The sequence below is a fragment of the Pleurodeles waltl genome, chromosome 4_2 (genome assembly GCF_031143425.1).
Source record: "Pleurodeles waltl isolate 20211129_DDA chromosome 4_2, aPleWal1.hap1.20221129, whole genome shotgun sequence".
NCBI classification, from domain to species: Eukaryota; Metazoa; Chordata; class Amphibia; order Caudata; family Salamandridae; genus Pleurodeles; species Pleurodeles waltl.
In genome coordinates, this window is record NC_090443.1 from 294,887,603 (window position 1) to 294,904,378 (window position 16,776).

At 46.8% G+C, this 16,776-nt stretch overlaps 1 protein-coding gene across 1 annotated transcript in view; it reads right to left on the minus strand.

The window, feature by feature from the left end:
- UBN2 (ubinuclein 2) overlaps positions 1-16,776 on the minus strand; it is a 588,508-nt gene that overhangs the window by 339,473 nt on the left and 232,259 nt on the right. Inside the window, exon 8 of the mRNA XM_069231231.1 lies at positions 10,056-10,185. Within this exon, the coding sequence (XP_069087332.1) occupies positions 10,056-10,185 (130 nt within the window). The remainder of the gene's footprint in view (positions 1-10,055; positions 10,186-16,776) is intronic.

A 16,776-nucleotide genomic window follows, 5' to 3' on the forward strand; every position in this document is an offset into this window, starting at 1 on the left:
AACATATCTCTAAGAGATGCCTTGAAAACTCCAACGTGCAGAAGTGCAGACACTGACCATTCTGAGCGGTGGTGAACAAACTGAGCCAAGCTTCTCCCATTTTACGGCACCTGCCACTTGTGATCTATTAGGCACCGATAGCAGAGCTTGTCCGCTCTCGTATTCAACGACCCTGCAAAGAGGTACACCACCAGGAAAATTCCTCAGCAGTCCAGCCATTTCCAGAGACAAAGGGCCTATGATCCCACCTGGTTTGTTGCAGTACCACATGGCTGTGATTTAACTAAGCACCTGTACCTTCCTCTCCTTGATGGATGGAAGGAAGGCTTTTAACACCAAGCAGAAGACCCTCAGATCCAGAAGGGCCAGAGAACTCAGATTTCCACCTGTCCCTGATGGCCACCCGAACCAGAAGTGATGCATCAGTCACCATGGTCAGCTTCGGGTGGAGAGGGGAGACCAGTCTGCCGCTGCCCTAATTTCAGAGCAGCAACCACCACTGCAGATCTTTTGAAGTCTCCTCTGAAATCTGAACGTGGTTGGAGAGGTCTCCCTGATGTTGGGCCCACTGAGAATTCAAACACCACCACAGAGCCTACATATGCCAGGGGATGTTCTTGACTAGCAAGATGCAGGAGGCCATGAGTCCCAGCAGCCTCAAAGTCAATCTCACTGAAATCTAGGTCTGAGGCTGAAAGATCAGGATCACAGCCTGAAAGTCTTAGACTCTCCTGTACGAAAGTGAAACGTGTACAAAATAGCTCAAATGATGAGGAGCATCTGAGGAGTCAGGTGTGACTTCAGCATGCTGATAATAATCACCAAAGATGACAGGAGGGCTGTGGTCCTCTAGAGGTAGTTGACCGCTGCCTGGGCGAGCCTGTCTTTAATAGCCAGTCAACGAAGTAAGGGAAGACGGGAACCCCTGACCTTCAAAGGTGTGCTATCACCAACATAACTTCAATGAACACCCGAGGGGCATTGGTGAGACCAAATGGAAGCAAAGCAAATTGAAAATGCCCCTGTCCAAATACAAACCACAAGTAGCACCAAAGGGCTTATAGGATGGCTATATGGAAATAGGCGTCCTGCAAGTCTAACAGCACCACATCCAGCCTCCAGACCCAGGGCAGTTTGAGCATTATAAATGTTTTTTCTGTTGAGAGGGTGCAGGTCTAAAATAGGACAAATGCCTCAGTCCTTCTTGGGCACCAGGAACTAGAGAGTTAAACAACCACGCCATACATCTGGCCCGGGCACCCTCTTGATATCCTCTTTGGCCTAAGGATAGCACTTTCTGCTGCAAAATAAATAGATGGTCCTCAGTCAGTGGTTTGGTGGAAGGGTCGGCATCGTGAAAAAGAAGGGTTGGGCATATCCTTTCTGAACAATTTGCAGGACCAACCAGTCTGTTACGGCCTGCCAAACCAGCAAGAATTTACATCCTGCCTCCTGAGTGGTTGTGCACAGTTAAGGGCACACTAAAAGGTTTTGGCAGGTGGAGTTCCAGAGTGGGTATAAGACGGGCAACAGGTTGACTTTTACTGCAGGGCAGTAGGCATCACAGCCTCAACTGGGCAACTGCTGGGCACCTTGATGAGGTTGGCTTGGCTGGTAGTATGGGACACCTCAGCTGAAGCTGTGAAAGGAACAATGGGGTTGATGCAGTTAGCAAGGAGATGCAGATAGGCCTAGAGACCGTGTAGGTGCCCTACTCTTTGAACTGCTCCAGAGCAGCATCTACCTTCTTCCCTATCAGACGAGTCCTGTCAAAAGGCGTGTCCACGAGAGATGGCTGGACATCACCTGAAAAGCTGGTTGACCACAGTCAAGCATGGCAGCAAACGGAGACACTGGTGCCAATGAACCTTCCGATGAAATCAATGGTGTTCAAGGCACACTGAATTGTGAACTTGGCAGGCTATGGCTTTCATGTATAGCATGGATGAGAATAAGTGAGATCTTCGGGACACCTGGGAGGTCTAGAGCCACCAAATCCCAAAAGGTTTGGAAATAGGGCTCCAGGAGGCAGCAGGCATAAACAGATTGATACGCCAAACTAGTGGACAAGAAGAATCACTTTGCAAACTTCTCAATCCATGTTGACTCCTTATCAGATGGGAGCTAGGAGGCGGTAGTTGTGAAGGCGTTTGGTTAGTCCTGCTAGTAGACTCTTGCACCACCAAGTTTTTGGGGGAGGGGTGCTGCGATAAACACACAGCGTTACCAGGAAGGCAATGGCAATGTGCAATCTGGCAGCTGACTGGGTGTGGCAAGGTCAGGATCTGGCCCTTGCCCCCAACAAGGTATCATTAAGCGCCTTGTTAAAAGACAGGAGGGCTTCAGTGGATATTTGTACCAGTTGGCCAACGTCCGTCAGGATATTGGTTTTGACCTCCAAGGTGGGGAGGTGGAGGTCAAGCTCTTTGGCTGCCCTATCTATTACTATGATGTAAGAAGCACTCTCCTCAGTAAAAGGACTGGGGGCTGAGAGGGAGCCTCATGAAGGTTGTCATAACAATTCTCCTGACGGTATGGCTGGCCAGTCTCATCTCTCACATAATAGCCATTGTGCCGAACAGGGAATGTAGGGTGTACATTCATCCAGTAGAGGGAGTGGGGCGCCTCCATTGCCGCCGAACTAGCACAGACCTTGCATCAGAGGACAACTGGAGTGTTCACTGCCATAGAAGTGCAGGTGACGAGTGGGGGGCTGTGGCACCAGTGTCAGAAATGGAGCCATAGGCGGCCCCGTGAACTCGGAGGGTCCAAATGCCTCCGAGAGCGAACAAATCAAACGTATTTTAGGTGAGGAACTTATTGGCTCTTTAGGGCCTGCAGGTGCACCAAATAAAGTCAGAAAGGATCCAAAGAGTTGGAGTATAGCAATGCAGAACTCTTTAATCTGTTTTGGAGTGGCAGATGGCTCCAGAAACTCTAGTTGTGCCGGGACAAGTTGCGGGAGAAGCTCTGAAGTCAAGTGACTTTGAGAGCGTGAACGGGAGGAACAGTGCTGCCCCCATGCCTTCTCAGCAGTTTGCAAGCAGCGAGAAGGGGAAGAGTTCTACCTAGATTTGTTGTGTTTTTTCCTCCAACTTAGCCGATGACTTATCAAGAAGATCTGGAACAACTTGTAAAGCTTACTGATCTCGAACAGGACAGAATTTTTAAGACTTTAACCTGCCCGGTTGCACAGTCTCCGGTGATTGGTGATGTAAAGTTTTGCCTTGCTGTATCCTATGGCTTTCGAGTTAATCTACAAATATTCACTGCAGGCCTTTGAGTAGGGACTTTCCCACAGGCAAATCGATGAGGATCTGTCACAGAATTGGTTTGAGAAAGTTCTTACATGGCTTAAAACCTGTTGTTGTGGAAGGTGACATTTCTTCTGCATGCAGAAAATAGAGAAAAGAGGTAGTGCATATCTGTGTCCGATGGCATAGAAGTAAGGACCTGAGGTCAGCTCACAGAAGTGGTGCCTATATTGGCTCATGTCACATGGAGCACAGCGTCCGCGCGGAGAAGCGAGGCATCATCTATTGGCGCGCAGAGGTACTACTGCAAAGTTTCTGGATCCAGTCTGTCGCCTGAGGAACATTCAAAAGTGGAGGAATCTACGGTTAACAATCTATCAGAAACAAGCATGTATGCATAACTGCATTGGAAATGAAGGGAAAATTAAACTAGCTCTGCAATGAAGTACAAATACATTACCCATACATACCAGAGTCCCTTCATAAAGCTAGACTCCAAACTTAGACAGCAGGTGGTCACCTACATACATGTCTGGGTCAACATCACTGATTCATCAAGAAGCCATAGGTCTACCATGCAGACAGACACCAACAACCGTTCACACACTCCTAAAAGCACTTCTTCAGAAGAACAAGTTACTTACCTTCGGTAACGCTTTTTCTGGTGGATACACTAACTACCTGTGGATTCCTCACCTTATGAATTCGATCCTTGCGCCAGCATCCAACGGAAAGTCTTCTTCCTAGCTGTCGACGAGGACGTCATAATGGCACGGCTCCACGTGACTCCGTCTAACGTCAACGTGCAAATAAGAGGTCCTCGTACTGACGTCAGTTTCACCTCATTTTTTTTGTGCCCTTAAGGCTAACAGGTGTAAACCGACCATGAAAATTGATATATATAAACATATACAAAACACAAAAATCTTGTCCATTGAATCCATATATTTACATTATCACCTTAAATACATGAATATACAAAAATATGTAGATATATATATATAGATATATATATATATACAAATATATAAATATAAGAAGAAATATTAATCAAAAAACTGCAAGATAAGAGTGTAACCAGGCAGGCAACAGGGAGGCGGGAGGGACCGTGGGGAATCCACAGGTAGTTAGTGTATCCACCAGAAAAAGCGTTACGGAAGGTAAGTAACTTGTTCTTCTGATGGATACAACTACCTGTGGATTCCTCACCTTATGAATAGAGTCCCAAGCAGTACCGCACTCAGTGGTGGGTGCCCGCCTGATTACACCAAGAAATCTTGCAATACTGAGCGAGCAAAATGACCGTCCCTCCTCATCTCAGAGTCCAAACAATAATGTTTCACGAAAGTATGGAGGGACGCCCAAGTTGCCGCTTTACATATATCTATTAACGGAACTCCTCTCGCTAGAGCCGAGGATGCAGACTTAGCCCTAGTAGAGTGGGCCCTGATACCTTCAGGAGGGACTTTTTTCGCCAGAGAGTAACAAATCTTAATACACAAGATGACCCACCTGGAGTGTGTTCTTTTCTGGACCGCTCTGCCCTTTCGCTGTCCAGCATACCCAACAAACAGTTGATCATCTAAGCGAAAGTCCGTAGTCGTCTCTAGGTAAAAACTCAGGGCCCTCTTAGGGTCCAACCTATGGAGCCTCTTCTTCTTTAGACGGGTGGGGAGGAGGGTAAAAGGCAGGTAGAGTGATAGTTTGCCCTATATGAAAAGGGGTGACAACTTTCGGTAGAAAAGCAGCCCTGGTTTTTAGAACCACTTTATCAGGGAAAAACATGGTAAAAGGAGGCTTAACGGAAAGTGCCTGAAGCTCTCCAATCCTCCTGGCAGAAGTGATTGCGATTAAGAAAACGGTCTTCAAGACTAAATATCTCAACGGACATGAATGCATGGGCTCAAAAGGCGAACCCATTAAGAATGTCAAAACAAGATTTAAATCCCACTGAGGCATGTGAAAGGGAGTAGGAGGAAACCTATTCACCAAACCCTTAAGGAACCGATTTACAATTGGAGACTTAAATAAAGATGGCTGGTCCGGAAGGCAAAGAAATGCTGACAGAGCTGCCAAGTAACCCTTAATTGTAGCTATCGCACAGCCTTTCTTCGCCAAACTAAGAATAAACAAAAGTACATCTGAAAGGTGGGCTTTTAAGGGATCATTTTGGTTCTCTCCACACCACAGTACACATTTTGCCCACCTACCGGCATAAATAGATTTAGTGGAGTGTCGCCTGGACGAGAGACTAACATCCACTACATCTGGAGGGAGAGAAAAAGAACTCAGGTTGCCCCGTTCAATCTCCAGGCATGAAGGTGCAGGCTCTGGAGGTGGGGGTGTAAAACCTGCCCCTGCGATTGTGAGAGGAGGTCTGCCCTGAGAGGGAGACGGAGCGGAGGGTACTGAGAGAGTTGAAGCAGGTCTGTATACTATACCCTTCTCGGCCAGTCCGGAGCCACCAAGATGACTTTGGCCCGATCCTGACAAACATTCCTCAGAACCCAAGGAATCAAGGGTATGGGAGGAAACGCGTAAAGCAACTGGCCGCTCAAGGACATCTGAAACGCGTCCCCCCAACGCCCCTTGCATCGGATACTGGAGGCTGCCGAATAACGGGCAATGCGCGTTCTCCCAAGTGGCGAATAAATCCACCTGAGGAGTACCCCACATCCCGAAGATGTGGAGGACTAGATCCGGATGGAGACGCCACTCGTGATCTAATGAGAAGTGACGACTGAGACCGTCCGCACATACATTCAGCACCCCGGCCAAATGATTTGCCATTAAGCAAATCTGATGGTCCTGAGCTCAGGACCAGAGTCGCAGGGCGTCTCTGCAGAGAAGGTACGACCTCACTCCTCCCTGCTTGTTTATATACCACATCGCGGTAGTGTTGTCCGTCAGGATTTGAACTGACGGACCGCGAAGGGAAGGGAGGAAGGCCTTGAGCGCCAAACGTACCGCCCCAAATTCCAACAGATTGATATGCAACATCTGTTCCGCTGGAGACCAATGACCCTTGATCTCCAGGTCCCCAGATGAGCTCCCCACCCTAGAGTGGAAGCATCCAAAATCACTGTGGCCACTGGAGGAGGCAGTGAAAACGGTTTTCCTTGGGAAAGGTTGCCATCCTCTGCCCACCAAAGAAGATCCGCTACAGCATCCTTGGAAATCTTTATTGAATCCCTGAGATCCCCCTTGTGCTGGAACCACTGTCTGCGGAGGCACCACTGAAGAGCCCTCATATGCCAGCGAGCATGAGTGACCAACAGAATGCAAGAAGCAAACAGACCTAGCAGGCGTAAGACCTTGAGGACTGGAACTGCCGCTCCAATTTGAAACAACGGAATCAGCGCCTGAATGTCCAGAACCCGCTGAGGCGGGGGGTAGGCCCGAAACATTGTCGCGTCCAGTACCGCTCCTACGAACAGGAGGCGTTGAGAGGGCTCCAGGTGAGATTTGGGCAAATTTACAGAAAGACCCAGATCGAACAATAACTGGATTGTCATTCGCAGATGAGACAACACAAGCTCTGGAGACTTGGCTTTGATCAACCAATCGTCCAGGTAGGGAAAAACTGCTACCTCCCTCCTTCTGAGATGTTCTGCAACAACTGACATCACCTTCGTGAAAACCTGAGGTACTGAAGTAAGTCCAAAAGGAAGGACAGCAAACTGGTAGTGTTGCGATCCGACCACAAAACGGAGATACTTCCTGTGCGACTTGATTATAGGAACATGAAAGTACGTGTCCTGCAAGTCAACAGACACCATCCAGTCTCCTTCGTTCAACGCCAATAGCACCTGTGCTAGGGTCAGCATTTTGAATTTTTCCTGCTTGAGGAACAAATTCAAAATCCTCAAGTCTAGGATCGGCCGCAACCGACCGTCCACTTTGGGAATCAGGAAATATCTTGAATAACACCCCTGACCCATTTCCTGCAACGGCACCAACTCTATAGCGCCCTTTGACAACATGGTGAAAACCTCCTGCTGCAACAACAGAAGATAGTCTTCTGAACAAAAGGAGGGACAAGGGAGGAGGGAACTCCTGAAAGGGGAGGGCATGGCCCTTTTCCACAATTCCTAGCACCCACGAGTGTTATAATTGACCTCCATTTCTGCAGAAAAAGACTCAATCTTCCCCCTACAGGAGAAGTATGGCTGATAAAGTGGGGAAAACTAGGGTTGCTTCGGCTGTTGTCCACCAAAGGAGGAGGAATAAGAAGAGAGCTGCTGGGCTGGACCTCTAGCCCTACCCCTACCCCACCCTCTAAAGGCACGATAGGGCGGATTGGCAGGTTGCTGGGCGTAAGACTGTGACCTTCGAAAGGCAGATCCTCGAATGAACCCTCGAAACCTACGAAAAGGTCTATAAGGCGTTGTAGTAGAGGCCTGTAATCCCAGGGACTTAGCTGTAGCCAGACAGTCCTTAAACCGTTCAAGGGCAGAGTCTGCCTTGTCCCCAAACAGCTTTTCCCCGTCAAACGGAAGGTCCATTAAGGTGGATTGTACGTCTGATGAGAAACCAGGGGACCTTAACCAGGCATGCCTCCTTGTAGCCACCGATGTTCCCATGGCTCTGGCAATGGAATCCAAGGTATCCAGGCCAGATTGTATAATCTGCTGTGCAGCAGCTTGAGCATCCAAGAAAAGGGACCCAAATAATTTCTGCATCTCCTGTGGCAGATCCCTCGCCATCTCCTTAGCAGAGTCCATTAGGGCATGGATGTATCTGCCTAGCACACAGGTGGAATTGGTAGCTTTAAGGGCCATGCTGCAAGATGAAAAAATCTTCTTTGAAGACTGCTCCATCCTTGTGGATTCCCTATCAGTCGGAACTCCAGGGAATGGCCCAGGGGCAGTCTTTGCAGAACATGATGCCTAAACTAACAAGCTCTCCGGAGTCGGGTGACGAGACAGAAAAACCAGATCTCCTGGGGCACTTCTATGTTTCCTCGCCACTGCTCTGTTCACAGCAGGAGATGTCACTGGCTTTTTCCACAGGTCCAAAATAGGCTCAGTCAAAGCCTCATTGAAAGGCAGCAAAGGGTCAGCACTGGGCGAAGAGGGATTAAGTAGATGTGAGCAGGTTAGTTTTTACTTCTGCCGCGGACAAAGGCAAATCCAGATACTCAGCTGCCTTCCTCACCACTGCATGGAAGGAAGCGGTCTCTTCAGTAAACTCCCCCGGAGACGCAATGTCCCACTCCGGGGAAGTATCCAAACCACTTGCAGTGGCAAGACCCTGGAAGTCATCAAAAGGCTCGATCTCGCCTTCCTCAAGCTGTCTGTATTCCTCCTCCTCCAGAAGTCTCAATGCCTTCCTACGAGATCTAAGATGTGTTTCCAGGGCCGGCGTCGATCTCGAACCCCGAATAGGGCCAGGAAGGCTCCTAGACTGAACCGGCGCCGGTGCCAGCGCCGACACGAAGTCAGCAGATGACCTTCTCGAAGTCGAATGGCCGGAAGGAGATGGAGCCGGTCTGGATGGAGACAACAACGACGCCGGATGGCGCGGAGAAGGAGTCGGTTGACGTGCAGACGGGTCCACAGTCACAGGTGGAGGACTCCTGCCAGGGGAGACCCTAGGTGCCGAACCGCCAGTCTCTGTAGGGCAGAAGGGCATGAATGGAGCAGCCCTGTACGACGCCGGTGAGCCCAAATTGAATGCCAATGGCCCCGTGGGACCCGCCGGTGCACCAGCAGGGGCCATGGATTGAAAAACAGCATACATCGCATTCAAAAATGAGGCCGGATCCGTCCCTGGAGTCGGGAAAGCCGAGTACTGCTGTGCAGATGTCTGCTGAACATCAGGATCCCTCGGCGCCGGCGAAAAGTGAGGGCTACATTGAGTGACCTCAAAAACTGAAGGCGCCGGTGACAACTCCGGACTCTCCTGCTGAGGCGTGACAGTAGGACTCATCTCCCATGTCTTCTGGTGCCGTGAAGAACGAGACCTCGACGACTCCTCGATCTGCTCCACTCCGAACGGCGCCGAGAGTCATGACGGCGCTGAGAGTCATGACGACGCCGCTTCTTATGCTTTTTGGGAGAAGCATGGGAGGAATCCTTTTTATGGCCCTTCTATTTGCTTTGGCTAAGAAGAGCTTTGCCTCGCGCTCCTTCAGAGCTTTTGGATTCATGCTCTGACACGAAGAGCAACCTTCCACATCATGTTCGGAACTAAGACACCAAATACAGTCAAAGTGGGGGTCGGTCACTGACATCCGACCCCCGCATTCTCTACACGGCTTGAAACCGGACTTCTTCGGAAGCGACATTGTAACCTCCAAAAATCGTTAGTTACCAACGAGCCAGGAAGAAAAACTGTTGGCGTCGAAGGCGCGGAAAAAAGGAAAACTGACGTCAGTACGCCGACGAGGACCTCTTATTGGCACGTTGACGTCAGACGGAGTCACGTGGAGCCGTGCCATTACGACGTCCTCATCGACGTAGACAGCTAGGAAGAAGCCTTTCCGTTGGATGCTGGCGCAAGGATCGAATTCATAAGGTGAGGAATCCACAGGTAGTTGTATCCATCAGAAGCTAGATTTGTTGACCAGATGCATTCTTCTTTACCTGCAGGAGCCAAGCAAGTTCCAATACTAAGCTTATGCCAGTCCCTAGAGACAGAATGTTACCCTTTTAACCTCCCTGTGCTATACACAAATTAGAAATTTGTATTAAGCCAGACTAATACACTGCAAGCAGCAGGATGTGGAGTTTCTCACTTCACATTGACATGAGTAATTCTGTGTCTCAAGAAGGCATACAGAGATATGGTATATCGTACCTGAACATTGAGGTGGAGTTTCTTCAGACGTTTAATCAGGGAATCTTTATTGCATGGGACAAAGGCCTCGATGTGGGAGTACACCCCGCTGCGGATACTGGGGCTCAGCTCCTGCAACTGGAGCTCTATGCTGGAGAGAGAAAATATGTAGTAATTTGTTAGAAATTCACTAAAGCCACATGAATACCATCTGCTGCACCCTCTGAATCATCCATTCAAAGAAAAGGCAGCTGTAAGACAACACAAATGTTTGAGATGCGACTGCCTGTAGTCTACGTGCACACGCAAGGACACATTTGTGACCTAATTAATAATTCTCTGTCAAGGAATCATGATCACAGAAAACTTTCTGCCAACCCAATTAGAATTTTTGTACCAGTCACAATAATTCCCATGACGCAGAACCACACCCAAAAGCTTCAATGGCAACAACTGTCCATAATTTTTGCAAAAAAAGGTGGGGGAGATAATTGTATGTTTAGGTTCAGGTCAAATGACCCCACCAAGGGCAGAATGACTTGTAGGTGAACAAGAAACCAGACAACAACATAATTCATCCAGGTCCACTGACTGCGACTCAGGACAGAAGACAAGCATCAAGACATCAAACAACACCCCTAAGGTATGATCTGCCAAGAACTCAAGAGAACTCCTCCAGGAAACTCAACAAATTACCTTTTCACAGAAAGAAAGAACCCCCCCCCCAAAAAAAAAACTACACCCTTGTACTTTTTCCCTGAAACTAACAAGCATGGCAAAGCCAACAGGTCTCGCCTGAGGGCTAGACAAGTGAGAGGCATCAAATAATGAAATGCAAAGGCCGGGAGGAGTAAGCAACATAAGGAACCCTGGGAGAAGGGCAGGCAACAATCACAGACAGCAGAAGGGGAACGGGTCAAATAAAACAGGGAGGGTGGGAAACAGTCTACAAGACATATTCACTCTTATGGTGTGTGCTTGAAGTAAATTTGAAAAATGTACCTCTGAAAGCATGCACCCAGTGGAAGGACACTGAGCTAAAAAAAATGAAAAGCACTACTAGGTGCATGCTCCATGTAACGACCAAACGCATGAAGGCAAAGTGAAACCTGCATGTGCTGACCAATGAGAAGCAAGGAAATAAGTGACTAGGCAACCAATGGTAAGTAAAGGTTGAGCTTTAAGCTTTTTTTTTTTTACAAAACAAACAAAAGATCTTGCATGCGCAGTCTCATGGGAGACTTAAAAATGGGGCCATTTAAAATACTTATGGTGAACAAACAGTACTTCCTCTTTTCTCTGAATGCTCTCTGGATTACTTAGGGTCAGGTGGAGTGTGATCATCTTTAAATGCCTTGACTAGCAAATATATAGTGGATTTAATCTATGCAAGCCTCAACACAACAATTTAATTCAAATAGTTTTCATTTCATGGGTTAGCATTTCAATCTGCAGGGAACATTATCATGAACTTGCAATATAAACTTTGGGTAATTGATCAACAAAAGTGTAATTCATTTAATTAATTTTATTCAGTTCCATTATATCCTAGTCTGAGTTTTATTATCAGTTCGGCCTTACTCTTTTTTCATATTCCATCCCTTAGACGAAGGATGCACCAGAAAGGGAAAAACTACAATTTTCTTTAATTTATTAACATTCCTAAAGGGCCCCCAACCATGCACTTCTAATGCTATGCATTTACTGCACCAATGTGCCCCTGTACCAGTTATGTCCATTTTGGCACTCACCTCAGCCAGAATGGTCAGCGAGATTAAAGCTTTCACACAGATCACATATACACCTTCACAGAGACAAGGTTACCTTCCTGACAAACCCAAGATACATTGTTCATCTATCAAACGTCTTTCACCTTAAGAAGCCAGAGGGAGTCTTTAGTGTGAATCCCCCTACAAATGTTGCAGGGAAGGTGGTGCATTCCATTGGTTCCGATTCTACACTGACAGGACAATGGACTGTGGAAAGCCTGCTGTTGCCTACAGGAATCCAACCAAACTTTGCCCCTTTCCTAAACAGGGAACAACAAGACAGGTACTGTTCTACCACCATCTGTTATGCAACACATATATAGAACACTTATGCAGCGCTACTGCCTAGCTAGAGGTGGCAGCAGAAAAGGAAATGTAAACATCAATAAGACAGGGGGGCTTCCAGCACTTGTCGGTAAGTTCGGCCTCGTGCCCAGCTTCCACCACCTTGCATTGTCATTAGTGTAATATACGGTTTGCTAGTCTGATTCCACCAAGAGAATCTATGAAAGATCAAATGCTTGTAAATAAGTTGTAAAAAAAATGGCTACTTACCAGTAAGAACAGTTTTGCAGCTTGAAGAATTTTCTGGATTCACATGCTGTGTATTATTTCACTATTTAGTAGTTCAGTCTGGGACTCTCCTCCTGCACTCTGTTTTTGTAGTTGTAGTTGGGCATCGACTGTTTCCAGCATTTGATGCCTAGTCCAACCTTCTCCCCTTTGTGTGATCACCATCTTCGGATTATTTGTTCTGGCCATTTTTTAACCATCTTAATCTCCCCTTGGCTTCTCTTGACTTCTACTATCTTTGCTCTTGTTTTTCTTTTCTCCTCTCTTTTCTTGGGGAGTCCGTGAGTTGCATGTGAAACTCAGAAAATTCTTCAACCTGCAAAACTACTCCTACCAGTAAGTAACTATTTGGTTTATGGCATGAATCTTTTCAGGATTCACAGGCTGTGCACTGATTTCATAGCAGTTTCCTCACTGAGGTGGTTTTGTTACAAAAGAGGTTGAGCTTGCAAATTAATGTTTTAGTAGTCTGCCCGACTTATACCTCCCTATTCACTTCAATGTCGATGCTGCAGTGTATTGTGAATGCGTGAATGGACGAACATGTGGCTACTATTCAGACGTCACTTATTGGGACGTTCGCCGTGAAGGCTAAAGTGGCACCTTTATTTCTTGTTAAGTATGCTGTTGGTCTTGTTTCCAGTTGTATACAAGCCCTTTTGTGATACACTTGGATTGTCTGAGCTGGCCACCTTGCAATGGTGTTCTTGGTAACTGGCATTCCACTGCTCTTATCTGATAACGATACAAATAACTGCTTCACTTTCTTGATTGTGTTTTTCTTCTCCAGGTAATGCATGCATCCACTATATGTAGGGCTCTTTCAGCCTGAGCCTTTGGTTCTTAAAAAAGGCTACTTATCTTGGTTTATGTGAAACTGAGATATGAGCTTAGGCAGTAAGCATGGGTTGGTCCTCATGGCTAACCTGTCCTTGTGTATTTGCAGGCATGGATCCTGTATAGTGAGTGCTTGCAGCTCGCTTACCCTGCATAGCAATGTCATTGCTATTAGAAAGGCTGTCTTGCGCGTCATGAATTTTAAAGTAGCTATGTGGAGTGGTTCAAATAATTCCTTAATCAACTGGGCAAGCACCACGTTTAGGTTCGACATGGGTGTAGGCGCACTCCATGGTGGGGCTATGCTTTTGGCTCCTTCTAGTAACTGTCTGGTGCAGTGAAGAAGCTTCCTCCTATGTATCCTATTGTTTAAGCAACTATACCCTGTTATACAGCATGTTGTCTATTAGATGTGTAAGATATCTGAGGATTGTAGTCTCCAAAGTCCTCTCCTGAAAAAAGCCATATTTTTGGTACAACCTAGTGTATTGCTCCCATTTTGCTGTGTAGCATTCCCTTGTTGTCCGCATTCTCGCTTCCCTGAAGACTGCCACTGACTTCTTTGGGAGTCCCAAATGTCTGAACCAGACTCCGTGTGTTTGGTTCCTGGTGGAGAACACAGAGTCTCTGTACGTTGTTGTGCGCCATCTCTATCAGATCTCAGAACCAGGCTTGACATGCGCACTAGGGAGCAAGGAGTATTAACGACATCTGTGAACGTCTACACTTGTTGATCATTAGTGATCAGGGGTGGCTCCTTCGCAATGGCGGAGGAGAGTCGCCACACTGGCTAAGAGCCAGCAGCAGAAAAATAAAACGATGTTTGAATACCTTTTTATTTTTCTGCTGTTGGCTAAGCCAGCAGTTGCAGGGAGGGGCAGGGGATGAGGACTTCAGTGCAATAAGTGCCCATGTGTGTTTGGACGGCCTAAGATGGCCATCAAAACACACATGAGCACTTAGGTTTCTCATGCCTTGCTGTGTACACAGCCAGTCTGGAGAAACTGCACAGGCCCCACGATTGTGTCTGAGCGGCAGTCAAGCTGCTCAGACCAATCCTGACACTTCTTTCATTCTAGTTTGAGCATGAAAGCAGTGCCAAGATTTCTGGGAGCCTGTTCTTTTCTGTTCTGGTATCCCAGCATTCGCTAGGACACCAGAACAGAAAAGGAGGACAAGCAAGGCAGCAGGAGAGGACGGCAGCAACGAAAAGCAAGTGCTTCTCCTTAAAAAAAAAAAAAATGCCTCCCCCCCCCCTCCAGTCCCCGTCATCCACTCTGGCCCCTCCCCTTGATATTTGCGGCAACCACTGCTGCTAGTGATAACAGTTTGATCGGGGTGCACATTCTCTAGGTGGTGGTGGTGGTGGTAGGGTGGGTGTCTGAAAGCAAAGAACTGCATTTTGCATTTTCTGGTGTTGCGAACAGGTGTATTTCTGGTGTCCCCCACTTTCAGAAGTCCTTCTTGACCACTGCCTGATTCAGCTCCCACTCGTGTGATGCAGACTCTTATCTGCACAGTTTGCCTGCTTCTATGCTGTGTACCCCTAGTATATGTATTGCGGTTATGGTCATCTGTTTCTGGATGGCCAACATTAAAACCTTCTGTGATAAGGCGAAGGCCCTTGGTTCCCCCCCGCTTGTTGAGGTAGAACACTGTTATTGTGTTGTCAGTTTGAATTTGTATTGATTTGCCCCATAACTGCTTTTGAAAGGCTTTTAAGGCTAGGAACACTCTTAGTTTCACTCTTACACTCTTATTTTCCTCTGATTTCCAGACTCCTACGATGCTGAGCTGCTCCATACAAGCTCCCCATTTCATCATCATCTAACTTTATTTTGGTAGGTAAAAACATACCATAAAAGTACAAGGCACATCAAATTTTAAAAGAGAAAAAAAACACTAAAGATATAAACACAATAAAAAAGTTAAAAAGATTGAAGAAAGTTAAGATCCAAACAAAATATACAACAAAGTATGTGTCTCCCAATAATAGAAAATTCCACTCAATAGTGTAGTGAGACAATATCTATGTACTACAAATTGAGAGCTAAAATCATACATCAAAATTCAATAAATATACATAAATAAATCTAAGAATTAGCTACCCAGTCTTGTTCTGTAAAATTGCTAATCTAAAACGCCAGATTGATTCAAGAAATGCTGCCACTGGAAAAACTATCTGGACAGATGAATCAAATTTTAAAATTCTCTCAACATGAAGACAGGACCCGACACCTATGTGTTTGCAAAGCGGGATGATCCAAAGAGCTCTTTGTTTGTGGTATGCATGGCAATGAAAAAAAACATGTGAAACAGACTCTTCACTTTTACAACCCATCGGGCAGAACTTAGATCTAGTGGTGGAACTGGACCATTTGTGCGTTAGAGAGCACAGAGGGAGAGACCCTATTCTAAACCTAATAAAAAGGGCACGTGCGAATGGAGATAGTGCTACGTCCATAAAGGGTTCAAATTCGTAATGGCATTTGACTGATAAATAACTATCAGACATAGACAACGGAACAATCTTGGCAAATTGAACAATCTGGACATTGTGCCAAAAAGCATCCTTCAGCAACTGCACAGCATTTTTAGGAATGGAGGAAGGATCCTGCCAATAGGACCCTAGACCGAGATGAGTTAAGGATCGTTCGACATAGGCACACCATTTGGTTTTGATAATAGGAATACGGCCCACCAATTTAAGAAGCCCACAACGAAATGGAATAAGGGCGTCTGTTGTCCATAACCGGATCATAAACAACAGGGGCCTTAAAGCGGCAATCTGCGAGACTGAGAAAAGGTTTAAGTCCATTCGGATGGGCAGAGATGGGGTGCTGGAGGGAACTTTTAACAGCATTTTCAAGAACTGATTTTCTGCCCCTGCCAGATTCGCCAAATTGCAATGGCCCCAAAGTTCGGCACCATATAGAACGCACTCCTGCCTCACACCACGGGCTGTTGAAAAAGCTGGGGTCAGATCACCAGCCAGACCCCAGCGAACTTTGGCACAATTGTCAGAGTAAAGATCTTTGATAATGATGATCATGGAGCCCGGGACACCAGTATTGCTCAGGACCTCGCAGAGCTTAGTGCGCGGGACAAGGTCGAACGCAGATTTAAAATCAACGAAGGCCACAAATCGATGGCCTCGGTCTGCGTCTACGATCTTCCACTTGATGGTAATAAATCGGAAGACCTGGTCAATGGTACTGACATTGTCCCTAAATCCAGCCTGGAGATGGCTTAAAACCTGGTTTTTCGTTATCCAGTGTTTTAGTCTGGATAGCAGCTGGAAAGAGAATATTTTTTGCAAGTTGTCTAATAAACTAATGGGTCTATAATTCCCTGGGGAGTTCTTATCTCCTTTTTTGTGAATGGGGACAATGATTGCCACCTTCCACGAATCCGGTTAAAATCAAGTTGTCAAAGCAATGTTCGATACCCTATTGATGTACCGGATCCATGCGAATAAGTCTGATTTATACAGATCCGAGGGGATACCGTCCGGGCGAGGAGCCTTCCCTGTTCTTTGGGCACAAATTGCCAGCTCTGTTTCT